The 27,679-nt window shown below is 42.3% G+C and overlaps 1 protein-coding gene across 8 annotated transcripts in view; it reads right to left on the reverse strand.

Moving 5' to 3' along the window:
* Positions 1-473: 473 nt before the first annotated feature.
* The window catches only part of FKBP5 (FKBP prolyl isomerase 5), a 118,592-nt gene continuing 91,386 nt past the window's right edge, over positions 474-27,679 (reverse strand). For all 8 annotated transcript variants that reach the window (XM_078446846.2, XM_078446849.2, XM_078446852.2 and 5 more), the window contains 6 exons: positions 22,429-22,585; positions 16,010-16,100; positions 13,458-13,541; positions 5,679-5,864; positions 3,724-3,963; positions 474-2,793 (listed from right to left, as the gene is read on the reverse strand). In XM_078446846.2, coding sequence (XP_078302972.1) covers positions 2,686-2,793; positions 3,724-3,963; positions 5,679-5,864; positions 13,458-13,541; positions 16,010-16,100; positions 22,429-22,585 — 866 coding nt within the window. In that variant the 3' untranslated portion in view covers positions 474-2,685. The remainder of the gene's footprint in view (positions 2,794-3,723; positions 3,964-5,678; positions 5,865-13,457; positions 13,542-16,009; positions 16,101-22,428; positions 22,586-27,679) is intronic.

Raw genomic sequence — 27,679 nt, forward strand, 5'->3', positions numbered from 1 at the left:
CACCACCCAGCCCCGTGTCACCTTTCTTTTGGAATATGTGTGACCTCTCCTTTGGCCTTCAGAGTATGCAACCAGGAGTATCTGATGAAATATGCTACTTAGAGGACATGCACACTTAAGCCAGAATATCCCCTGATGCACGCTTATGTTTTGCATATTTATTAAAGGGCACTACGAAGTCTCTTCATTTCCCGAATGAACCTTACGATCAGTTAAAATGGAGGAATATCCACAGGCTGATGAGAAAACAAAATCCTCTGGTCTCTCTGATCATGTGGTTCATCTGCACAAAGATGCATCATCCTGCCACCTTTAGTCCCACGCTGGTTTCCAGCTGTCCTCAGAGCAAGGAAGACAATATGGCCTCCAGCCAATTTTCTGATGTCACATGTCTTCAACTTGGCCCCCATGGTTTTCCAACCAAAACAACGTTTCCTGAAGACTACTGAAGCAAAACTAAGAATAATGGAAAGTTTATGTCTGGTTGTTTTTAAAATTTATTTGAGGAACACAAAAAAGTGTATCTGAGTGATTTTTTTTTAAAAACAAGTTTTTAATTCATCATATGCTGCCTCACCACTCCATACGTAGTCTAAAAGATGGTTCAAACACATCTGCTGATTTCTAGACAAATTAAGATCACTGAATTTGATATAAGAATATATGAAGTTTCTTCTTCTCGAGAGGCGATGGGCACCCACAATCATTTGCTCAGAACCACCCACACACCCCTTCCCTCCCCTCCCTGCACTCTTGCCCTCCCTACCCCCTCCCCCAATCCGGTGACCCATAACACACACCTGGGAGACAGTTGGCTGGGGTGATCTAATTTTTGGAATTGTTCTTTTGTTACCTGCAAAACACTAACTGGCCTTTTTAGGATGAAATCTCAGTATTGGCCTCATTGAAGTCATGCTCTAGTCAACAGAGCTACAAATACTAAACAGTTAAGCAAACAAAGCAAAATCAACTTTTGCTTTTCATATTTCCTAGGCGAGACTGGGGCTTTTGAAGAAATCTCATGAAAAAAGACAAAAGTGAGAAATTAAAAGGATTCTAGCTGTCAAAAGAGAAACTCACAATTTCATTCCGTTTGTTCCATGGAGCAGAGAACTGGTATAAAAGGAAATGAATTTTTAGGTGGCCACGTGGGTCCTAACCTAACAACGAAAGTGTTTTTGTTAAAACCACCATAAAAGTAAAAATGAAGCTAATTGCCAGTGTTCTTTAGGATTTTACAAATGAGATGTTCCAGGTCGGAGCGACTGTTTCCTTCAGTTGCAGGCGCTTTCCCACGAGAGCCTTCAGGCTGTGGGGAGAGAAAGCCACGCTCAATCTCGCTTACCCGTAAGGACCAAGATTCCACTGCGTGTACGTATTTTAAGACTTGCCCCGATTCACCGCCCCAGTACTGGAGCTTTCAAGGCGAGATGTGCCTGCACAGGAAGCGGTTTTCGATTCTTTTTCACAACCCACACCAGAACAAAGAAGCTATCAGCAGGAGGGGAAAGCTACTGCGTGCCAAACCTGTGAGGAAAACCCTTAATGCCCAAGAGCAACTACATATTTTTACAACTCCAGATTTTGTTTTTAAAAATTAAGCTACTCATAGTAGTAAAAAGTTGATTTTTTTGCATGATAGAGGAGTGTAAATAAAGTTCCATAAATCAGTATACATGTTTACAAGGCAGTAATTTTTAAAAGACAAAAACAAAAGCCGCGGGGATCCTAAGTGGATATGTAACTAAATCCACTCCAGGTCAGATATTATAAGAACAAGTCTTAAATACGTAATAGCAATGGTCAGAATGGAAAGAAGAAAGTGAACGGTAGCAATGCTGGCAGGCAGGGCTGTCCTCCACATTTCTCCTAGAAGGGCCAGAGGAGGGGGGAAAGCACAATTCTGACGGCTATTTTCACGCTTCGGCATCTCAGAGCTTCACCTAAGGCAGGGAAAGCTAGCCCACACACTGCTCTGCTCATTACTGTCGCTAAAGAATGTTTTGGGAATGACAGGGTCCCTCCTCCAGGGCCAGGCTGGGTGCAGGAGAAACCCACTCTCCCAAGGAGGCTGGCTTAGGGAGGGAGTTTGGCTGAGTCAGTGAGCCGGTGGCCTCTGAGGTTCTGGCTTTCAAGTCTGGCGGCTGCTGAGGACCTGAGGGGATTCCAGACGCCTCAACTGTAGGTTCTGTTGGTTAAAAAATGCTAGCACTTCAGTCATTTAAAAAAGCCAAACCTTCTCCTCCTCTCCCCCACCCAACTGTAGGAAAGGAGAAACTCATTAAGCAGTTATTTTTAGGTTTCCGCAGTGCTACTGAAGTTCAATCGAATGTAAAACCTGACAGCCCCAAATTGTTAGGATTATCTCAAGGGACCCTGAATTAGATGTCAAAGGCTGACATAAACTGAAATGAGCTGGACTCGAGCTGTTGGCTCAGCCTTGCCACACCAACAGTCATTTCCGTTTTGTTCCACCTGGAGTGGTCCCATGCCACCCCCTCGAGGAGAGCACTGGGCAGCAGCAGGGTGGCTGTTTTCTGGGAAGCCACTGGTTTTGCCATTTGCTTCCAGAATCACACAGACTATAACAAACTTTACATTAAACACTGTTTAGTCCTGAGTAGGGTGAAAGCCCATGGAGGAGGGGGCTGAGTTCATCAGGGCTCTTCCCTCCTTGGCGTGGTGTCATACGTGGCCTCCGGCTTTCTCTTCCATCGCTTGCCCCTCTGGTTCTTTTTCACGGCTGACGACCCCTTCTACAGTCTTCTTGCCCACTGCCTTACTGGCCTCTTCCTGAGGAAAAAATAAGAAATCAAGAGGGTCAGAGGAGCAAGGAACTGAAACACTGAAGGAATTCCTGGCTCCTCCTGACAGGCCGTCGGGTGTGAAACGGGGACGCGACAACCTTACTGGGGTTGCCCGGCCGGGGAAGTCAGGACAGTGCTGCCAACAGTTGAGGGGGCAGCTTTCACTTTTCCTGGGTGGAGGGGACTAGCCTGCCACCTGCCACAGGCACGGCTGCCAACAAGAGGCTGGGAGCGGGCAGTGAACTCAGGACCAGAGTACAACTCTGCTGTGGGGAGGCAGGCAAAGTAAAGGGTATGATAGCAGGGCTTCCATCACAGCCCATCCCTGGCAAAATGGGAAGTCTCAACAAAGACGTACTATCTGAAAAAAAATACCTGATGTGCTTGACTTTTTTTTTTATTATATATTTTTTTAATGTGTATTCATTTTTGAGAGAGAGAGACAGCACGAGCAGGGGAGGGGCAGAGAGAGGGAGACACAGAATCTGAAGCGGGCTCCAGGCTCCGAGCTGTCAGCACAGAGCCCGATGTGGGGCTCAAACCCACAAACTGTGAGATCATGACCTGAGCTGAAGTCCAGATGGTTAACCGACTGAGCCACCCAGACGCCCCTTGACTTTTAAAAAATAATAAACTTTAGAACGTCTCTAGGGAACTTATTTTCCTCATTTCTTTCACGGATGTGTCAGTGCCTCACAACTCTTGTGTCTGGTGAGTAGAACAGCCCTGTTCTACTTCCAGATCCAAACCAGTCTCAGATAAGATCGGGTATCATTCTCCCCATTCTTGTATCTCCTGGGTTGTCTACCTGTCCTTGTGTCCCATGCTTAACCCTTTTTTTTTTTTTAAATTATTATCAAAAAAATTTTTTTTAATGTTTCTCTTGACAGAGAGAAAGAGAGAGTTCTGCACATACCTTTGCATCCTGCTCTGCAAACTTCTTGAACATGTTGGCATATATCCTGCGGTCCCGCTCATTGTGCTCCTTTGCCTTTTTCTGGCACATGGAAATCTGTAGTCGCGCTGCCTTATTCTGGGGATTAACTTCCAACACTTTCTCAAAGTCGCCCTTGGCCGACTCAAACTCGTTCATGAGCAGCTGGGCTTCCCCCCTTCTGTACAAGCCCTTCTCGTTGGCACTGTCTAGTCCAAGGGCCTAGGGACAGAGGTCTACTTTTTAGAAAGGGTGAATGTAACTTGTGTGCTTTGAAGAAATTCAGTATTCAACTTACCAAAGCTTCTTGGCCAAGAGAATTGGAAAAAGCATATTGAAGAGATGGGGCTCAAGGTAATTAAATACTACCGATCAAAATCCAACTAACTATGCCCACGTTAACTTCTGTATTTGATACAATTTCTATAAAGATTCCAAGGGGGCTTTGGAGGAGGCTCTTGAGAAATTCATTTTAAAATTCAATGGAAGAAGTAAAGTAAATGCCCAAGAATGGCTGAGAAAATTTTGGGAAAACATAAATAATGAGAGGGGACTTGACCTACGACAGAAAAAAATACACTCTGAAACCACTGAAGAGTTTGACTGCCAGTCTGTGCGCAAAGAGGTCAGCAGAACAGAACAAAGCAGAAGCAGATTTATGTGCATGTACATTAAAAGATTTAACAGTGATAAAGGCGGGAATGTAAATCGGTAGGGAAAGGACTAACTTTGCAATAAATGGAGCTGAGACACTGGCTATGAACATGGAAAATGAGAATGAAGTTGTTACATCACATCAAAACACAAAAGATTCTAGACCACGTATACCTATATGCAAAAACGAACCTCACCAAAATATAACACGGTTTACTTTTAATTCGTTTTTTAAAAGGTATACCTAGGTAGAGTAGGTTTTGCAAGTACCAAACAATTATTTTTATCATCTTAGGGTAGGGAAGAGCTTTCTCATTAGAAAGGACAGATTCGACTAAGTAAATATTTAAAACTTTCCTCGCAAGTGAGGAGAACAAGGTCCCTATAGTCAGATAAAGGGTTAGCAGTAATGTACAGACTGCCTCAGTCAATATGAAACAGACAAATCATCTAGTTGGAGGATTTGAATAGGCAATTCATAGAAAAAATGCAAATGGCTAATGATGAAAAGATGGATAATTTCATTAGGAACCAAGAAACAAAAATGAAAATTTTTTGTTGCCAATAACATTGACAAAAAACCCCCATGGATAATATCTAATAATCCTGTATTTTTCTTTATTTTGAGAGAGAAAGGCAGGGAAGGGGCAGAGAGAGAGGAGAGAGAGAATCCCAAGCAGGCTTCATGCTGTCAACATGGAACCCATGAGGGGTTGGGGCCTGAACTCACGAACGATGAGATCATGACCTGAGCTGAGGAGCTCAGGAGTCGGATGCTTAAATGGCTGAGCTACCCAGGGGCCCCTCAATAATCTGTTTTTTGACTCCATATTCCATTCCTAGAAATTTAGCCTGTAGAAACAATGCTGAAAGTATACCTAAGTGACCTCTATGTAAGCAGCTCAACTCTATCATACTCAAGTCCTGAAAGGCTGAAGTTGAATCTGTTCTTAGTAAATTGAGCATGAGGAGTTCTATGTCCAATCTGATACCAGATGCCATAGATTTAAGGAAGGTCATGGATGAAAAAAATTTTAACAAAACTTTTCTTCATGGTGTATTATCATCTAGGCATCAGAAAAGTCTGACTATAGTTGTAATGTTTCTGAATTTCCCAATTCATAAGGAGAAACAAAGAATCCCAAGGAAACAAATACAACAAAGCAAAATGAAACACCATCCACCCCTTGGCTAAAAAGAAGCAAAGTACGAAGACCAAGTATGAAAACGGAGAGAAAGACAGGGACTATGGAAAGTCCAGTTCACACGCAGACACCCTTTACCTTATCACAGCATTCAACAGCTTTGGTGTATTCTCTAAGCTTCAGGTAGCACATGGCCAGGTTCAGGAAGGCAGCCAGCAGAAACGATTCAGAAGCTTTAGATTCCTTCTCTGATAAGCCATATTCCATCTCTAACCAGGACACGATCTTCCCATATTGAATCACTGCCTGCATGTACTTGCCTCCCTAGGAGGAAAAAAAGCTAGGGATTACTTGTTGCACAGGGTCTGGAGGGGGTACAAAAGAAATATAAATTCAGGCCTCCCAGAGAAAACCAAATCCTCAGAATGAAAACAGCCCCCTCATACAAACCATGGTATTTGATCATTTCCTTTTGCTCTTAGGAGATGGGTATCCAGGCCCCTTTCCCCATTCTTTTTGCAGGGCCAGTGACCTGGGAGCTGATTCGGGACAGTGTGCTATAGAATGCTGTTCTCCAGCACGAAGGGGACAGCTCTCCCAGCAGGACGGCATCAAGGCTTTGGGTTACATTCTGGGTGCTAGTATTTCTCAGACTTTCAGAAGGTTGGGGAGTAGTTTTAGAGTAGATCACTAGTTTACATGAAGGGAAATTACTCTTCCCTTTTCTCCTGAGAAGAAGCACTCCACAGTAGACTACATTCTGGCAAGTGCTAGTCACAAACACAGCAAATCTTAGTTATCTAAACTAGGAGTAGGCAAACTTTTTCTGTAAAGGGGCAGATAAAAAACATTTTAGGCTTTGCAGGCTGAACAATCTGTTGCAACTCTGTCAAGAATAGTGCAAGAGCAGCTACAGACAATATATAAATACACTCGATCCCTGAATAACACAGGGGTTGGGGTGCTGACTCCCCATGTGGTTAGAAATCTGTGTATATTTATCTTTTAAATATTTATTTTATGTATTCGTTTTTCTCATCATGACAAGTATACTCTTTAATCCCCATCACCTATTTCACCCATCCCCCTACCTACTACCTCTCCTCTGACAACCATCAGTTTGTTCTCTACGGTGAAGAGTCTGCTTCTTGGTCTTTTTCCCCATTTGCTCACTTGTTTTGTTTCTTAAATTCCACATTTGAGTGAAATCATATGATATCTGTCTCTCTCTGGCCTTATTTCGCTTAGCTATACTCTCCAGTTCTACCTACACTGTTGAAAATTGCAAGATTTCATTCATTTTTTAAATGGCTGAATAATACATATATACATACACGCCACTTCTTTATTCATTCATGTATCGATAGACACTTGGGCTGCTTCCATTGGCTACTGCAGATAATGCTGTTATAAACACAGGGATGCAGGTGTCCCTCTGAATTAGTGTTTTTGTATTTTGGGGGGGGAAATACTCAGTAGTGCGATTACTGGATCATAGGGTAGTTCTATTTTTAACTTTTTGAGGAACCTCCATACTGCTTTCCACAGTGGTTGCACCAGTTTGCACTCCCAACAACAGTGCGGGAGGGTTCCTTTTTCTCTACACCTTCCCCAACATTTGTTGTTTCTTGTATTGTTGATTTCAGCCATTCTGGTAGGTGTGAGGTGATGTATCATTGCAGTTTTGATTTGCATCTCCCTGATGAGTGTGTATAACTCCTGACTCTCCCAAAACCTAACTACAAATAGTCTACTGTTGACTGGAAGTCTTATTTTTAGAGAGAATGAGTGGGCAGAGGAGAAGAGCAGAGAGAGAGAGAGAGAGAGAGAGAGAGAGAGAGAGAGAGAGAGGATCTTAAGCAGGTTCCACGCTTAGCATAGAGCCCGATGCTAGTCTCAATCCCACGACCCCGGGACCATGACCTGAGCTGAAATCAAGAGTCAGATGCTCAGCCGAAAGAGCCACCCAGGTGCCCCACTGGTTGTTCAACACATTTTCCACGCTATTTGTACTATATACAGTATTCTTACAAAACAAGCTCAAAACAAGCAAAAGTTATTTGGGAAATCATAAAATACATTTATGATGCTGAATTTATTTAAAAAAAGTCTGTATATAAGTGGACCAGTGTAGTTCAAACCCATGTTGTTCAAGGATCACTTGTAAATGTGTGTGGCTGTGTCCTGGTAGAATATTACTAAAACAGGCTGTAGTTCACTGATCTCTGATCTACACACAACTGAAATACAGAGCTGAATAGCAGCATCCAATATAAATAACTATGAGACATAAATCACATAGATGTCAGCTAACTACATGAGAAAAATCTTTAATATACTGTTGCTCTAGTGATTATAATTTTAACAACTGTGAATAACAACTGTAGAGTTAATTCATGTGAGTTAACTATATGCTCTATACAAGAAATTATGGGGCTGAGATGACATGTTCACTGCCATTTTAAGGTGAAAGAAAGAAGTGACAGCCGGTAAGCACACAAATAAAATGGGAGCACAGGTGAGGAGTCGCCTCTGCAGGAGGTGACTCTTAAAATGGAAAGCAGAGGACACGTCCTACCACACCTGTAGCCAGACCCCTGAGGATTTTAGATCCAGTGTCTGACCCACCAACAGTATTCAGATCATGTCACTAGGATCCACCAGTCAAAGCAGTGTGTGCATCTCAATGTGGAGCTGTCTCCCCACGTGCACTCCAAAGCTCACCCAATGACCAAGAGAAAAATCACAGAGCAGATCTACGAGCATGTTCCTGTTAAAAAGGACTTCAAGTGGCTGGCATAAGACATGAGCTCCACCTGTAGAAAGAAGCCCTGATGTTGAATTTTAGTGATGAGGATGGAGTAGAGCAGTTCCCCGCGGAAGGCCTACATCTGAAAGCAATGAAGGCTACATTCCCCCCCCCCCCCCCCCTTGAACATCCCTCTTCACCAGTGACTTGTTTAGGGAACAGAAGACCTACAGAGCTCACAAGTTCTGCTGTAGAAGGGCAGTGCAAAAGAATTCCGAAGTGCTTTGAAGAAAACAGTGTATTAGAATCGAAGTCTATTATCCTCTGTGCCTCAAAAATTTGTGATCTGGGTTATTTATAAGAATAGGAGGGGCGCCTGGGTGGCGCAGTCGGTTGAGCGTCCGACTTCAGCCAGGTCACGATCTCGCGGTCCGTGAGTTCGAGCCCCGCGTCAGGCTCTGGGCTGATGGCTCGGAGCCTGGAGCCTGCTTCCGATTCTGTGTCTCCCTCTCTCTCTGCCCCTCCCCCGTTCATGCTCTGTCTCTCTCTGTCCCAAAAATAAAAAAAAAAAAAAAAAAAAAAAGAATAGGAAACCAGGTCCTCTCAAAGTAAATGCTGAATTTTTTTTAGGAAATTAGATTGTATGTGCTATGGACTGAACTGTGTGCCCCCCACCCCCATTCACATGGTGAGGGCCTATCTCCAACGCAATGGTAGCTGAAGATGGGGCCTTTGGGAGGTGATCAGGCCTAAACGGGGTCCCGAGGGCGAGGCCCTCACAATGGACTTCATCCCTTCGTAAGAGACACCAGAGAACTTGCTTCCTCTTCTGCCCATGCTGTCTGTAAGCACCTAGGATAGTTCATCCGAGCACACAGCGAGGAGGAGTGCTCTCACACACACCAGCCCTGCTGGAGCTTTGAACTTAAGAGTTGCACTCTCTGGAACTGTGACAGATGAACTGTTGTCTCCATCACCCAGACTATGCTGTTTTATTATGGCAGCCCAAGGTAATGAAGAGAACACTAACATCCTGTCAGAGCCTTAGACCCACTATTCCTTTTTTGGGACACTACACAAAAGTCCTCATGAGGCACCGGGTTTGTCATTTCTTTCCGTCACTGTCTTGTCTTTTGTGGATGGTGAGCAATCTGAGGACAGGAAGCGTGTCTTATCCCTTTGGAATATCCAAAGATACTGAGCACAAAGAGGCCCTGAGGAGAGGTGTGCTGAACAAATATTAAGGTCAAAGACAGAACTCTGGAATCAAAATGTTCTCTATGGTTGACAGCAAAAACGGAGAGGTGGGTCGAAATGAAAGGTTATCATTTCATTCAGATTAGGTAAGAAGGACAGGTATTTTCCCTGTTATGCTTAGTTTCTTCTTCTTCCTCCTTCTCAAATGTACCTATTACCTTTTCTGACGATCTCCTAGTATATTGTTATGGGGCCATAACAATGGAAAGAAAAAGGCCAGGGAGGACAGTGACCCAGAGCTTATCATTGCGGTAGGTTCTAAATAATCAGAATGGTACAAGGCTGTGGTTTCAAACAAAAAATCATACACACACACACACACATACAAAACCCCAAAAAACCAAAACCAAAGGAAAAAAAAACCCCAAAACCCCACAGAGTAACAGACCTCACAATGGTTTCTTTACATTTATATAGCATTTTAACTTCTTGAAAGCTCTTTCATCTGTATCACTTATAATTTTTAGAGCTCAACTTCTGACAACAAAAATCTTGTTTTGTGGTATTACTACTTCTAATGTACGAAAACAAGAGTTTTTCAGCTGGGGGTGATTTGCCCCCTGGGGGACATCTGGCAATGTTTAGAGACACTTTTTAGTTGTCACAACCGCAGGGGGGTGTGTGTGCTACTGGCATCCAGTGGGTAGAAACCAGGGATGTCACTAAACATCCCACGATGCACATGACAGCCTCTCGGCAAAACAGAACAGCTCCAAATGTCAGCAGTGCCAAGATTGAGAAATCCTATACTAAGTGAATGAGAGGAGAAGAAAGGGAGGGTGGAGACTTCTTAGGAGTTTTTTTTTTTTTTTTTAACCTAAAACCCTAGAATTCTAGATGACCTGTTACTAAATCACAGCGTTGGTTTTTTGGTTCAGCAAAGTCAAAACACAGCAAAGCCTGGTTTGTCTGAAAAGGGCTCAGCAGTCAATCCTTAACTAGCTTGCCTGAGAAATGCTTCTTTTCCCCGAAGGAGCACAAGGGGGCGCAAGAACCCCGTATCACTGCAGTGTCCTCAGACTTCCCGCTCTGCCTCCAAGTCAGAAAAGAGAACCACTAAACCAAGTAGGATAGTTAATGCTCTGGTCTTGCAGAACCCTATTCAGCTATGAGGGCAAATATCATGTCTGTTTAATTGGCCTGCACAATGCCTGGCACAATGGCATGCTGTTATCTGTTATTTCCGGAGCCTCTCCTGCCTTTCTTCTCTTTAGTGTTCAGGGGTTGATATGAGGGGTTTACAATCTAAACAGCAAAATTACTCCCATTTTAAAACTGAGTGCAGTTCAACTGCACAAAGGGGAGAAATTTACCCACTGATGTGTAAACCAAACCAAGAGGTCAACAAAAATGGAGCCGTAATGTACCAGATGGCATGAAATGTAGATTTTTATTTCACCCCATCTCTGCTCTCACCCACACATCTGGACTCTGTGCATGTGCACAACGTGCCAAGTCAAACACTCTGGAAAGATGAGGCCCAGGAGGGCAGTGTGGCAGATTGAAACCTGCCCTGAAATTTTAAAAGACAGTGTGTACAGGAAACTACCTACCATTCTGAAGTCTTACATCTAAAACGAGGATCGCTGCTGGGATCTTTTACCTATAATTATGAAGGTGCCTCCAGGGAAGTTTCTAGTAGTACAAAATGTTCAGAGACATTCTGGGAGAAAAGTCTTAGGTCAGTGGTTCTGAACCTTCCATTAATTTTCCCCCAACAGACTAATGTTTTGACAGATTTTGTCTATCAAATTGCATGTTAAAAATAATATGTTCCATATGTGTGACCGCTGATCCAGATTTTATCCAAAGATCAGTAATTTTAAAAGGGTTCACAATATTATGAAATACACAAACCACTACTGCAACTGTGATGCCTAGAAGTGACAAAGTTAAGTCTGTACGGGCACTGGAGCACTGCTTTCTGCTACCAATCACGGACTCTGGCCATCTCTCTGTATATGTTTAGGATACAGCTATACAACACATGGCTTTGCCACATTATTTCATCACCAATAATGTTCCCCAAAGTTCTGAGTCATCAGTAACCAATTAGAGCTTCTGAACAGCTGAGCTGTATTACTACACAGAGTTGATAGAGTTCTGTTCAACATGGTGAAAACTTCAACTCCTCCATCCCCAAACTATTAATATTCCATTTAGAAGTTGCAGGAAATATAAAAAATACAATAAGGACTTTTACAGACCTCCAGGTACACAGGAAACACCATTTAGGACCTATGGTCCCAAGGGATTTTACAAAAATTATTTCATTCCAGTGTATTGTGTATTTGAGTCTACAAATTACTCATGTGGAATTTTACTTGAATAGCTTAGAAGTATCCAATGTATTTCAATTAGAATTAAAAAAAAAAAAACAAATCAAACTTGCTCTCAAGAGTTTCAAAACTCACAGAATTTTAGGGCTAGAAACAAACTTGGGGATCATCTACTCTAACTCTATGTATGACTTTTCACACATGAAAATAACCTCTTTGGACCTTAAACGCCTTTAAATCATTTTGAGCCATAAAGCCTGGCTTTCCCCATTTGGAGCTCAATCCACCATTCCCCAATGCTTTCTGGTGATTGACACGTTATTTTAGTCTATCTAATAAATGGCTATAAATTAATGCAAATAATTATATATTACCTAAATCAACAGATTTCACATTTAGCTATAACCCACAGCAAGAAATATGTTTTCAGTTATGATCCAGAATCCACTCACACACAACAAATTTTATGATACAAAATTTGTCTTTACTACATTAATGCAATACACTTCCCCTAAATTGGGACCATGACCCAATAATGGGTCTGTTCTTACAGTACGGAAAACAAGGAGCACACGTGTTGCCCTCTGGCTGTGTGAATTCTGTGTTGATTATACACGGTCTCACATAATTCTGTAGTTGTTTCACTGGGGTTAACCTTGCTTCCCCTCCCTCCAGACAAGGTTGTCCGTGCAACAGCATGTCTTAGAGCAGCTGCTCCAGTAAGACTGGCTGAAGTACATTTATGTATCACTGTTTTAGACGGCTGAAAACATCATCTACTTTTTTTGCTCATGGACTGCAGTCCATGAAAAAAAGGAAAAAAAAAGAAGAAGAAAGAAGAAGAAGAAACCTTGACAAAAACTCCGTTCTTTCACTTTCTGCTTGACGTGGAGAAGATGCTTTGCTGGGGCTGGTGAAGCAATGGGCAGAACATTCTGGTTAGAACTGAATCAAGTGCTGTTTCTTTTTCTCTTTTATCTGGGGGTTTAAGATCTAAGTGAGAAAGTAACACATTCCTAGATATTACAAGAATGGACTTTGGAGAAGCAACCGATAACAAATATCATGCAGGAGTTTCTCAAGATTCCTCACAAAACCAATGGCAGGATCATCCTGGCCACTGGAAGAAATTAATATTCTCCTCCTGCCAGTTTCTTCTGGAATCTGCAATTCCACTTTCCTTTTGTCACATGCCTTAGCGGCTTCACCAAGAGAGTAGTAGAAAGGAAAATGATGGGGAACTTATCTCTATGAATTCTCACTTGCTACCAGTTATTCCATTCATTCTTTGCTTCATTCCACAAACACTTACTGAGTGCCAACTACATCCCAAACAAGATGCCTTAGGTCCTGGGTGATACACTGGTGGGTGGACAAGCCAGACCTGGTCCGCCTTTATGGAGGGTTACAAGCTAGGGTAGGATGTGTGAAAGAGGCATCTGTATTCCTTTTGTCACATTAATTCATTCCTTCTCACCATTTCTACACTGAAAATGACAGACTTGTAAAAATTCAGGCTTATTCTTACCCAGAAGTGTACTGACAGAATTCAGAGTAGGGATTATCAGCACAATTCACTGACACTTCAATAAATTCTTTGAGACGGAAAAGATTATACGAGGACTCACACACCTTGAAGTACACAGTTCCCTTCTCTTTGACAATGGCAGCCTGCTCCAGTTTTTCTTTGGTGTCCATCTCCCAGGATTCTTTGGCCTGTTGTGTAAATTTGTAACAATGGTTAGATGAAGAGAGAAGGAAAAAGTATCAGCTGATGCCTGTAAGAACAGACGGCAGCTACTTCCAGGACACCCATGCCTCAAAACACACTGGCTTTTAAAACTAAGTGCTATTGCCATTTCACCGCTGGGTTAGAACTCACTTTCCATGATGACTAAGCTGCAGTGTGACCCATGTTGCTCAAGGAGGAGCAAGACAAAAATACAAGTGAGCAAGCTAGGCTGTTGTGTGCTGTTAAAGACCATCTTCAGAGCCGTCCGGTGAGGACACACAGCAAAACCCGGCGTCCCTCCTCTCCCCTCCTGCACACTTCACCAGTAAACTGCCATTACAATTTCAGCAAACTGTTTCTCTCTAGCCTCTGTCGACTCTAAAATGGGAACACTATGGTAGTCAAGTCACGGCTGTATATTCACAGAGAATTTTTAAAATTCCAGATCACGTAGTTGTCTTTCGACTCTGAAACCTCTTTGGACCAGCAGATAAACTAAAGCTTCCAAACTGTATCAAATTGCAGACGTATACCTGGGGGACTGAAGGAAAACATAACAGGGAGGGTAAAGCTGATGCAGAATTATTTCAAAGCCATAAACCAACGATTTTATGACCATCTGCTATTTTGTATTGTGTGTATTATTGCTCTCCACCACTAGAGATATGAATCCAGGGACAACCGCACTGTCATTATGAACAGCTAGATTTAAAGGGACCATAAAGAGTCAACAGAACAATCTGGGATCCTTTAAAAGGGAAAAGGAAAAAGGCTGTGTCAGTGCTACTGACTACACAGGAATTATGAAACTTCAGTGAGTAACTGTAAAATTCTATTCAGAAAACAATTAGTGATGTATTCCTGCTGCCACCCACCTCACCAAGTGAATAACGAGAGTTACTAGTCTTTCTGGTTTTTAACAACTTAGCTCTTTTACTTAAAAAAAGTCTTCTGTGGTTTTTAACAACTTAGCTCTTTTACTTAAAATTCTAGTCACAAGGGCTCTTTGCATTTTTACACCGAGTTCCGTCTTTATGGAGTATAAATGTATTCTTAATACTATGAGGCAGAGAACTAAATCCCGTTGCTTTTTCCAACAACATCACACTCTCGTGTGGTTTCAAGCGTACGCAGCAGTGCTGCATGGAACATGCTCCTGGAGCGGTGAGCGTGCAGGGGCTCGTTACAGCACAACACAGTGAGAATACTCCGCGACAAGCAATGTCCACACAGCCGGGGATCGGAAGGGGCTGTGGGTTACTTGACTAAAATGGAAATAGGAAAGCCAAAGGTCTATATAATCACATGCTAAAGATTATTTTCTCTCTTTCATAATAAAAAAACTTTGTGCTATGAAGATAGTTATGGAGGATCAGTGCTGAGCTGGAAGGCCTTCAGGAGAAGTGACCTGACAACAAGTGATGGTCACGACAGGAGCACGTGCTTGTTGTGGGGGCATGGTGGGTGGGGGGGTACGATCAGGAACATCGCCGTTGGGGGCGAATCCCAAAGCAGTCTGCTCTGACTTTCTAGGTCCAAAGTTACAGCCCTCCAGGACAACGGTTTCCTTTTGGAGTCTAATGAAACATAAACAGTTACATTTCCAGTCCACAGCTTAACGTACAGAACACGGAGGCAGCACTGTGGGAATAAAAAGGGCACACGAAGTGCAGTTCTTGGGGCTTTCAGGGAAGAGTGGGGCCTTGGTGATGCAAAGGGGACTTGGCCGGACACGGTAGCTAGTGCAGACATACGTGGTGGGTGCGTCTGGTGAGGCTGCTGCCGGGAGCCTCCAGAGGTGGGTCTGAGATAGAAACACGTTCGAAGAGGCACGCTGTTTCCGGAACCCAAGGCAACGGACAACCTCTCTTTTTTAGACTTGGACAGGTGGGAAAAGAGAAGGCCGCAGGGTGAACAGGTTTGTCTCTTGTGTCCCTTGTCACACAGCCTGGGGGCCCACAAAGCCTTGCCTTTTGGATTACAACTTGGAGCCACGTGAAGGCCTCTTCACAACTCCCGGGAAGGGTACGGTCCGTTCAGCACTGGAGCACTGCACCCCACGCCCCCAAGGAGCTGCTTGGCAGAATGTGAACCTTTTTGTCTTCAACCCAGGAAAAAAAGTACAAAAAGAACAAGTCTAGGAACAAATAAGGGAACAAGTCTTGAATTCTACCCAAAAAAAGTTAAAAAAAAAAAAAAAAAAAAAAAAAAAAAAAAAAAGGCTGACACATAGGAACAAAATCAGAACACTGAGCTCCTTAGCTGTAGATGAGCCGTGCGGTATCGGCGCTCCCGGGGCCTTGTCTGAGACCAGAGACAAACTTCAGTCACGAAAAGCACCGCATGCGAATAAATGCCTTCTCCATCCACACCACCTGACAGGAGAAGTAACTTCTAGAAAGCACATGGAGAAAACATCACCATGACTTCGGAGAAGCTGGTATTTTCTCACCTTTTCGAAGCTCTTCAGTGTAACTTCATATATCAGCTCCGCATTAGGCTCAATGCCAAACTTAGGCTTCCCTGCCTCTCCAAAACCATATCTGAAATGGAGAGTAGAACAACAAAACTTTAAACAAACTGCTGTATTTCCAGGCACTTCCTCTGGTATTCTGAGGCAGCACGTTAGCACGGGGCTGCACACTTCACATACCACAGACCCCGCAGACAGACCAGATGTTGACCAGAAGCTACAGTGCCGCGTATCACTGCCGTGTTGAAGAAACCGGGCTCGATTTAGCTTTCTTTCCTCCTTCCCAATCACACGTAATGTAACACCTGTGCTCCTTGGGGAAGCTTGCTTGATGGGATTTTAAACGTCACTGCCTTTTTCTCTCTGCTTGATTTTATATCTAGTTCTTTTTATAAAATAGCCATAGTTTGGCCACCAGGACTCTTCCCCGAAGCTTTATCAGCAGGAGGACAGAGAAGACAGGCACTGTAATTGTTACAACCTTGCTCGTCAGAGGCTATGTTTAATAAGCTTTTCACTTTAAAGTACGGTCTCCTTCCGGCAGTAGCACTTCCAGTCAGATAAACGGGGGGAAGGCTCACACATCGGGAAGGAAATTCATCCTCCCAGTGTTTCTGCAAGACATTTAAAAAGCACACCAGAACACAGAAAAGATATAACAAATGTATAATCAAAAGGAACAGCCTAGCAAGCTCTAACACATCATTAGGAGAAATCCTCTCATAGTTCTGTGGCTATCACACTGGAAAACACTGTACCTTTTAGCCAAAACTTACTAAAGAAAATAAGGATATATAAATTGTTTTCTGTTTCATTTTGAGATCACATCCAAAGCATTCAAGAACATCCTAGAATGGAAGTTCTGGTGGTGTTTGGTCTGTCGGGTCCAACGGTTTTCCCAGCATTTAGTACATACAACACACGGCATATTATCAAAGTGTTCACTGAGATATATTGTGTTCCCATCTGTTTCACGCCAAACTACTCTTTTTTTTTTTTTTTAAGATTTATTTTTTTAAATGTTTGTTTATTTTTGAGAGAGAGCAGGCAGAGAGAGAGAGACGAAGAGAGAATCCCAACCAGGCTCCGCACTGTCAGTGCAAGGGCTCGACGCAGGGCCCGATCTCATGCACCATGAGATCATGACCTGAGCTGAAATCAAGGGTTGGATGCTTAACTGACCAAGCCACCCAGGCGCCCCTCAAGCCAAACTACTCTTAAGTATATGGAATTGTACTGCAAACCTTCAGGCTATGGGTTGAAAGATGCCAAAACCAGGTCGATGCTAATACTTCTAATTTTCTCTGGGGTAAAAAGACTAGAGTTGGAACACTCATATTTTGCTGTTCACATCATTTTCTTTACCCCTTGCCTGAATTTTTCAGGAAGAAAATGCTTACTCACCTCCACTATTACACAAGAAAATGAAAGCTGGAGCCAGAGAGAGGCACAGAGACACAAAGAGAGCTGGTAGGAATGGGGCGTGGTAGTTTTAATAGCAGGGAAAAGGGTATCTTCAGCTAAGAAATCAAAGAGGACATAATTATCAGTGGCCAATTTTAGGTAGTCGTGACTAGTTCTCTACTTCAAGCTCTTAGACCCGTAGATCTCCTATTTTGTTTCTACCATCTGGTAAATAATGGAATAATCTTTGCTGGGAACCAGGTGGGTGGGGGAGTCCTTGCTGACCATGCTTGCTGAGCCCTGTGCTAAACGGGTACACACCCAGCACAGTCTGACACCTGCCCTAGACCAGTGGCTCTCAATAGGGGTGATTTGAACCTCCCCCCCCCCCCCCCATCTCCACCCCCCGGGATAGCAGGCAGTGTCGAGAGGTTTTGGGTTTGCCACAACTAGGGGACTACTACTAGTGGGCAGAGGCCAGGGACACTGCAGAATGTCCTAGAATGACAGAGCAGCCGCCACAACCGAGAAATACCTGGCTCCAAATGTCAGCCGTGCTGAGCATGAGACAAGCTGCCTTAGAGGAACTCACAGACAGAAGTCTCAAGGCTGGGGGTCGGGGAGATGCGGGTTGGGTCAAGGAAGGCATCAAACTGCCCTGAGTTATCATCAATGGGATTAAAGACAACTGAAGGAGGGTATTATTTCTGCAGTCTCTCCTGGGTTCAAACGAAGAGGTTCTGTGAAGATTTATGTGGAGAACACCAGCACGGGGAGGCCTAGGCTCACACCAAACTATTCTGGGAGCATCTAACCCGACCTTCCACGTTACACAGAAAGCTGTCTGACTTACGCCAGATCAGCCTGGGCAAGGAAGGACCCGGGGCACACATCTTCCACTGACTGAAAGAACACCACGAGTGGGATTCCAGGACTTAACCCAAGGACAAGATGGGCTACAGTAGCAGAAGGAATCTGGGAGTAATGTTCTTGAATGAACAGTTGCAGACAGCAGAGATACAAACAATGATTACCAGTGGCCAGTAAGGCTTTATGGGCATAGAAGAAGCACTTGTACCCTAAATGCTTACAAACTAAGGCTCAGAGAGACATGCTTCCAGACAGTCACACAAAGAGGCAGTAGCAGAGCCAGGACTTCAATTCAGACCCCATGTGTCCCCAGAAAACTGTTTATTTTTTAACCAGGACTGCCTCATAATTAAACATTATGGCTCTTGGCAGCCTGTGTTTTTGTCGGGGGTTGGTGCAGGACAGAAACATAAGGAAAGGGAGGGGAAAAATTGGAACCAGCCATATTTTACTTAAAATGAAAAAGAAGCATCGGTCAGTACTGAAAACAATATAAAAGATACCGTCCCACTGAGGAAAAGAAAATGGGTTCTTTGGAAGTGTTTTATGAATTTACTGTGAAAACATCCTGCCAAGGAGTCTGTCAGAGTCACAGAGAGGTGCGCCCTGAGTGTCTTCTGGAGAATGACACGCAGAGGACAGAGAAGGAATACGGAGCATGTATGTACAGTAGCCACATTTACAGCAACACTGGGACACGGTGTTCTGCGGTAAGTGGGGATCCGGACAAGGACGCTCACCGTGTGCACACACCTGGTGTGTGTGGACTGGCTACATACGTGGGTAACGTTACATAGTGCACGCGTGGATGGTCTTGTTCTGTAGAGCGGGCACCTCATGGGACTCTACATACTAACCAGCATCTCAGAAAACAGCACGTTCCTTTCTAACTACGCTAAATTATTTCCATAAAACTATGGAAAAGCTTTTAGACCTAGACATTTATGAAAATTTGATTACTTTTATGATTGAAGATTTGAAAAATCTACCCTATGTTAAAACAGGGTCACCTTGGGGCGCCTGGGTGGCTCAGTCGGTTAAGCGTCCGACTTCAGCTCAGGTCACGATCTCGCAGTCCGTGAGTTCGAGCCCCGCGTCGGGCTCTGGGCTGATGGCTTAGAGCCTGGAGCCTGCTTCCGATTCTGTGTCTCCCTCTCTCTCTGCCCCTCCCCCAGTCATGCTCTGTCTCTCTCTGTCTCAAAAATAAATAAAAACGTTAAAAAAAAATTAAAAAAACAAACAGGGTCGCCTTTTCCTTGTGGTCTTGAGGGTAAAACAGCATAGAAAAAGTCACCACAATAGCAGTAACAGCTAATATACTGAGAGTTTACATTTGTCAGGCACTTTGCAAAGTTCTTTACATGCAATACCTCATTTAGACCTCCACAACTTTATGAAATAGATATGGTTATCCCCATTTTACAGAAGGGGAAACTGAGGCTGAGGAGTGTTAAGTGACTTGCACAAGTGGACCTAGATGACACGGGGCATGGCAAGGTTTAACCACTAATGATACGACAAACAATTTAAATGTGCAAGGAACCATTTGCATTAGTAAATATAAGGACAATTTGTTTCTCTTTGCCACTAAACTTGAGACATCGGCCCCCCAAATTGTCTTGTCAGCTAGGTTAAAATGTAACAAACTGACTCATACAATATTATATGCCTCCATGTACGCAGAATTATCCTCAGGGAGCTTAAATCTCAAAGCATACAGTGGACATAAACGCCATTCTCTTTATGTGAGTCTAGGACTATAATTTTAGAATGCTAGATTAAAAATAATTAGATATTACCTGGATATGGAGGAGACAGCCTCCTCTATTTTCCTTACAGAATGACAGAAATAAGTTCACCTAAGTGTGAACTACAAATATAGAATAAATGTAAATAAAACACACTAAAGTAGGAACAGAATAGTGGAAAAAGAACGATAGAGAAAAAGAAGGTATTAAATGAAAGGTGCCTCCGTGAAGGTTCTAAAAGGGTTCAAGGTGTAGAGCGTTTGCAGGCATGGCCAGAACCTCACCCGGGAAACAGGATTATGGCTCAAGAGTTAGGGCAAGGGGGGGATATGCTGCTGGGCTAGCACTGAGGCTACACAAAGGCCAGCAGGCATATAAAAGGCACAATTCTACCTACTGGTAAGTGCAGGTCATTCGGATTGTCAATAACCCCAGATCCTAGTGACTGAAATCCAAGGAGCCAAGAGGGAGGAGACTCGAGATAAACTGATGCACTTTCATGCAAACAGAATCAAAACACCCTGCTTTCTCTCAAGGGTCCATTTATCAAGATAGAAGGGTTAGATTCGTGGTATAATTTTAGGTCTAAAAATAATACCAAACATGTTTTCACAAGAGAGACTGCTAGTGTCTGATAGTTCTAAGCTGGGAAGTGCTAATGGATATCCTTATGATGGGAAAAATTTAGGCAAAAATGAGTCATCTCCGCTGCCTTTAGATCCAGGAAGAACACTGTTTTTTCACCCCAGGGACTCTGTATAAGAACAGGTGGCACAAATTCAAGTAGTAATAAGTCATCCAAATGCTTCTACTTCCACCCCTCACATGTTTTACTGCCTCCCACTTAATTTGGAGAAAAGGAAAGAGGGGGCAAGAGAATCACGTGAGAAGGGCCAACAGCTTCCTGTCTCGGCAATATGGCAGGCAAACCAATAAACAGCAAAATGGCCTGTCAGTCCTATCCTTGACACACAACAATCACGGAAACAGCCTCGCAAATCTTTGGTATTACAAGGCCCATTAATTCCCTCCATGATCATATAGCCTGATTCAATTGTTACCACTGTTAGCATGAACTTCACTGAAAACACTAAAACACTGATTGAAAAAGCAAGTGTATCCTGTTTTTTTTTTAATTAAAATATAGTTGACTTACAATGTTTCAGGTGTACAGCATAGTGATTTGACAATTCTACACGTTACACTAAGCTCACCATAAGTGCAGTTACCATCCATTATCATACAATACTAGCACAGTATTATTTACTATATTCCCTATGCTGTATTTTGCATCCCTATGACTTGTAACCATAAGTTTGTACCTGTTAATTCCCCCTTCACCTCTTTCACCTAACCTCCCACCCCTCTGGCAACCACCAGTTTGTTCTCCGTATCTATGATTCTGTCTCTGTTTTGTTTGCTCATTTGTTCTGTTTTTTATATTTCACGTATAAGTAAAATCATATGGTATTTGTCTTTCTGTCTGCCTTCTTTCACTTAGCGTAACGCCCCCTAGGTCTATCCATGTTGTCACAAATATAAAACACTGATGAAAGAAATCGAAGATGACACAAATGGAAAGATATATCATGCTTATGGACTGCAGGTATTATATTGTTAAAATGTCCACACAACCCAAAGCAATCTACAGATTCAACACAATCTCTATCAAAATACCAACAGCATTTTTACAGAACTGGAACACACAAAATGTGGACCCACAGAAGACCCTGCACGACCAAAGCAACCCTGAGAAAGAAGAACAAAGCTAGAGGTATCACAATCCAAGATTTCAAGACACACTACAAACTGTGATAAGCAAAACAGTATGACACTGGCACAAAACAGACACATAAATCAATGGAACAAGATATAAAGCCCAGAAATAAACCCACACTTACATGGTCAATTAATCCATGCCAAAGGATGTAAGGATATATAATGGGGAAAAGACAGTCTTCAGTAAATGGTGTTGGGAAAACTGACCAGCTACATGCAAAAGAATGAAAGTGGACCACTTTTTTTTTTTTAATGTTTATTTGAGAGAGAGAGAGAGAGAGAGAGAGAGAGACAGACAGACAAAGTGCGAGTGGACGAGGGGCAGAGAGAGAGGCAAACACAGAATCCAAAGCAGGCTCCAGGCTCTGAGCTGTCAGCACAGAGCCCGATGCGGGCCTCAAACCCAAGAGATATGAGATAATGACCTGAGCCAAAGTTGGACACTCAAATGACTGGGCCACCCAGGTGCCCTGAAAGTGGACCACTTTCTTATACCACTAGCACCACACACACACACACACACACACACACACACACACACACACATCCCTGTCCTTTAGATAACTTCACTATGTACTGAACTGGTATGCTGCTTACCGTGGTCCAAGATATAAAATACACTGTTCTTCCCGCTGCATTTTCTCCAGGGCTTTGTCAATTCCAATTGGAATGTCATGGTCTTCTCCTTCCCCAACGATGAATACCACATCTCTACAATCAAACATCCTTCCATTATAGCAGCCTTCCAGGTGGACTGAGGGAGAGGAGACAGGTCAGTCAACAAAGCTGCTCCGCAGGACTGGTTAATTTAGGGAAGTGATAAATGATTTCCCCTTTCTCATTTCATCAAGAGACAAATGGGTATGTCTTGTTGACACTTAGTCTACTGAGTCTGAAAATTTAAGAGCCATCCTATTTCTAAGTTTAAACTTATACTTACCAGGAACTGTATCAATACAATAGCTTAGTGGATAATAAAACAAAGTGGAAACACAGGTTTAAATTAAACCTACCATATGAGACTTCCTCACCTATAATACAGGATCAAGAAATAGAATATTTAATAGATAACTATCAAGGTGCCACAAATTTAATTATCAACTATATAAGGGATTAAACATTTATAACTCTATCTTGACTTCAGAGGCTTAGATGAAAAACAACTAAACGGCTATTTCCCCAAAGCTATACAAAGGCTAACTAAATAAAAAAAAAGCTCTTTTTTTTTTTTTTTTTTTTTAAAAAGAGTCTTAATCTCATTCACAAATATGTTTGAGTGAAAACAGAAAACCCAAAGCCAACATTATCAGTAACTGTATCATAGCTATATCCCTTAGTGGAGTGATAAATGTAAAGTGTGAAAGGAATCATTAGTCTACTATAACTTCATAAATCAAATTACTTAACCACCTCTTCTGAAATGTTAAAAGATCAATTTCTTGGGGCCTAATTTCTCACTTCACTCACACTCAGCTCATTTCCAGGGTAATTTCAGAACAGATAAGGAACTTTTATGTTTCTTCAAGACAAAATATGAAAAATGTATAGAGATATGTGTATTTTTCTTGATCCGTTAGACTTTTTTCCTAGGATAAACAATTCTCTGAATCTTTCCAACTACTTTTCATATTAAAGATATTCATTCTTTTCCATTTAGGTCTTTGACTTAGTAAGAAAAATGAATGGTTCATACAACAGCACAACAGTCACCAAATAATACAATAATTTGTATTTCATAAGAAAATTCTTTAACTTCTAGGAAACCAATTTGACAATAAATTTCATATATTAAAAAAAAAAAGAAAATTCTTTAACTTCTATAACGTAATGGACTAGATTCAAATGTAACAATTTCCTAAAATGCTTCTTTTCTAACACTGGTTTCTCTCCTTTAACTTGCTTTAGAGAGACTAAAAATCACTCACTCTGTTCTACTGTTTCACGAGACAATTATGATTTTTGATATACAAATTCAAGTCCAACTTACTCTACTTTTGAACTATGTGATCTCAAAGGTCCTTTGAAGCTCTAAAATGCTTCAAAGCATTTTAGAATCTATGGCCCAGTGATAGAATTCTTGATATAGGCTAGAAACCAGCTTCAAAGCTAATTCCGCAGTTAATCATTTGATCAGGTTACCTTTAGCCCAGCCCTGAGAAATGAAACACTGAAAAGTAAACAGTGGTGATATAGACATCAAGAGCCACAATGTCACATGGACATTATACTTTGAAGCTCTCTACCCTGTTCTGATTTACTAGGATTCATATCATCCTGATGCGTTTCCATCACAGACACAGGATGAAGTCTGAGAAGCTCGGGCCAAATTAGAGAGGGATGGGACTCTCCAAACAAGGGGAAGAAAAACACTGGCTCTCGGGGTGGGGTTGACATATAGGAATTTCACTCTATGTCCCACAGTCATAAATGTAGATGATCTTCTTTATTACGGTCACTTTTGGAATGCTCTAGATAAAATAAAACTCAATCAACTTATAGCACATTGAAAATTCTTTTTAATTGGAAGTATTTTTAAAATAAATTTATTATTTTCAAACATGTACTAGAGAGGTTCTGCAGGGAGTCTAAGGTTTAAGATATTTTTACTAAAATAAATAAAAGATGATGTTCTAAAGGAATTGAGAGTTTTGGAAAGTTTATGTTCTTAAATATTTTAAAATCTGCCCAGGAAATCTAATATAGACTAATGCGATGATACTTTTCACGAGAAAAAAAAAAAAAAAAAAATGCTGAGCAAAGTGAATTTCAGCCCATGAATTGTGGAATACTCTCAAATATTGAGATTTATCATCCTGCTACCTCACAACTTAGCAGACAGATTTTTCTGTCTGAGGTTTATTGTTAGAAGTATCTTCCTCCCTAAAGGAGAGTACATTTAGTGGGAGAGGAAACTATCAGTACATTCATTGTGGTTTTTGGTTGATCAAGTTTGAATGTGTTTTCAAAACAGGAAATCCAGAGACTCTGCAAAAGATTCCTGCTCATGTGTCAGTTTCCTAGGCTAGTTTTCAGCTTGATGCATGTACTTGATGTTAAAATTACATAAATAATTTCAGAAGTTTTCTTTACATGGCACAACCCATCGTATTAGGAAAAGAAAAAAAAGATTGGCTACTAGTGAACATAATTGAGAAAGATAAGTGAAGCAAGCAAGCCAAAAAAAAAAGGTTAAAATTATAATGAAGGCAAGCAAACTATAATGAAAGCAGCTGGTCTACGAGAGACAATAAATGATAGAACCAATGTTTATGGCCACCTAGTAGAAAGGTAAAAATCTGCAATGACTCTTATACTTACTTACTACCTTATATATGTAATAATCTTTTCTTCTGGTAAATCTAACTCTTCTAAGTTGGACCTGAACACTATCTACAGTACCCTAAAATCTTAAACTGATACATGCATGTGCACAAACACATACACCAGTTCGTATGTACTTATAAAGCCACTACCTTTAAAAAAAAAAAAGATTTTAGGAAGAGAGAGAGAGAGAGTGCACGGGAGCATGTGAGCAAGGGAGAGAGAGGAAGAAAGAGACAGAACCTTAAGCAGGCCCCACGCTCAGTGCAGAGCCTGGGACTCGAGCCCATGACCCTGGGATCACGACCTGAACCCAAATCAAGAGTTGGATGCTCAACCGACTTAGCCACCCAGGCGCCCCCAAACCTCTACCTTTTAATCTGGAATGTCAGAGTAAGAGAAGGTATCATAGACTCAGGGGGTATACAGCCCACTGATTCTTTAAGTCTACAAGTAGCAAAGGCTATCGCTCTGTTAACTGGTTTCTAAACTTGGAACACTGGTGTGACAAGTTCTACAAGACTGCTGACAAGAACTCATACACCACCCAGGGGGCCACAGAAACGCCATGAACTGCCTGCCATTGTCGGGCCCCTTCACGGTGACAGAAGCAAACCTGCCTGGTTCCTACAGAGCCAGTGCTTTTTTTTTTTTTTTTTTTTTTTTTTTTTTAATTGTCTCAACAATTGGTACCAAAGAAAACTGTGACAGCTCTGGCTAAGGAAGACCTGTGGTTGCTTTTGACCTTGCATCTCTTAGTGCAAATACTCACTTAATAAATATTTAATAATAACCATCATGACTCACTGGGAGCTCAGCCTCTAGGGCTCAGGAGGTCTGTTGCTAATTCCAACCAGCATGATTTACGGGAAGTAAATGATCTATGACGTGCCCAAAAAGAATAAAAGTACATACAGGATGCTTCTACTTAGGGCTTTTTTGGTAAAGAAAAAAATACACAAGTTAAAAAGGAACATTTTCCCTTGACTTAAAGTCTACGTAACTCCCCATGAAGTCAAACCAAATGAAATTACCCGAGCTTTGCTGCGCAATCCGAGTGTAACCACATCAAGTAAGCCGGGTCTGCTGCAAAACATCACTTAAACTGGAGCTCTGACTTATTGTTCTCTTACTGCCCTAGAGCAATTTTGTTTTGAAGAGCACAGAACACCCTGTTCTGAATGTGGCTGGCACATGAACTCGATGTGCTGACAGCAATTTGTACTCCGATTAAAATAGGGGGGAAAAGGAAAGAGAGTGCACTGCAGTAACAAAAACTGGAATGCAAGAACCCAAAAACTGTAGAATTTGTATTTTAGGAAGCAAAACTGAGAAGGAGGCTCCATAACCTTTAAAAAAAAAAAAAAAAGGTGCTGTAAATGCTCCAGCCTAAAGACGTTAGCTCTGGTAAGTGTCTGTTTTTCCCTTTTCTAATTATAGTAGCTGGTGTCTGATAGCTTTGCACTCCTTCCCAAAACAATTACTGGGTCATGGGGATCTGAATGGGAATGTTGTAATGGCATTACTACTAGACGAGACCAGTCATCTGGCCAGAGAAAACCAGGTTGTGACAGGTTACTACCACATGGCAAGGGTTTGTTCTGCTGCCTAATTCATGCCAAAATGAGTTTCTCTCTGCCTGCCTAATAGAGCAGAACATCCAAGAGACACTGGATTCTTAATGACCCCCTGAAAAGGCAAATAAGGAAACAGAGATGGATTTGTAACATCAGGAGAGGCATATTAATCACCGATTAGAAGAGAAACTGTTCCCATCAAGCATGGTGGTCAAATGTGCCCCCGAACTGCCTCCCTTCCTCCTCTGCACCGTTTTACACTAGTAGACATGAACAAACAGCTCTAGACGACTGCTTACAGAACTGAGGGTCAGATGCTAGCTGAGAGCGGGCGTGGACCCTGGCCACTGGAACAGAATAGCCCTTATGCAAATGGATTACAGATCTTAGTCTAAATAGTAAGCACACCCACGGCAATAAATTCCACACCAGCACACATCCTCCTCACGCATCTCTTTACGCAGGTATAGCACTTTCTTCAGACCTGGGTGCCAGTCCCATTGTGCCACTTCACAACTGTGGCTTTGGGCACGGTCATCTCAATTACCTGAAGCTCAGTTTCATCCACAGAATTAGGGAAAAGAATATCAGCTAACTAGGGGCGCCTGTGTGGCTCAGTCATTTGAGTGCCTGACTTCGGCTCAGGTCATGATCTCATGGTCTGTGAGTTCAAGCCCCACGTTGGGCTCTGCTCTGACAGCTCAGAGCTTGGAGCCTGCTTCGGATTCTGTGTCTCCCTCTCTTTCTGCCCTTCCCCGACTCACGCTCTGTCTCTCTCCCTCTCTCAAAAATAAATAAACATTAAAAAAAATAAAAAATAAAATATTAGCTAACTCCTTACAGTGGAGAGGATCAAATCAGGGCCCGAATTAGAGCTTTTAGCCCAGCACCTGGCATTCGTTCATGCCTATGTCAGGGTACCTAAGATGTGAAAATATTGTCCTATGTGT

Source organism: Panthera onca, chromosome B2, assembly GCF_046562875.1.
Source record: "Panthera onca isolate mPanOnc1 chromosome B2, mPanOnc1 haplotype 2, whole genome shotgun sequence".
NCBI classification, from domain to species: Eukaryota; Metazoa; Chordata; class Mammalia; order Carnivora; family Felidae; genus Panthera; species Panthera onca.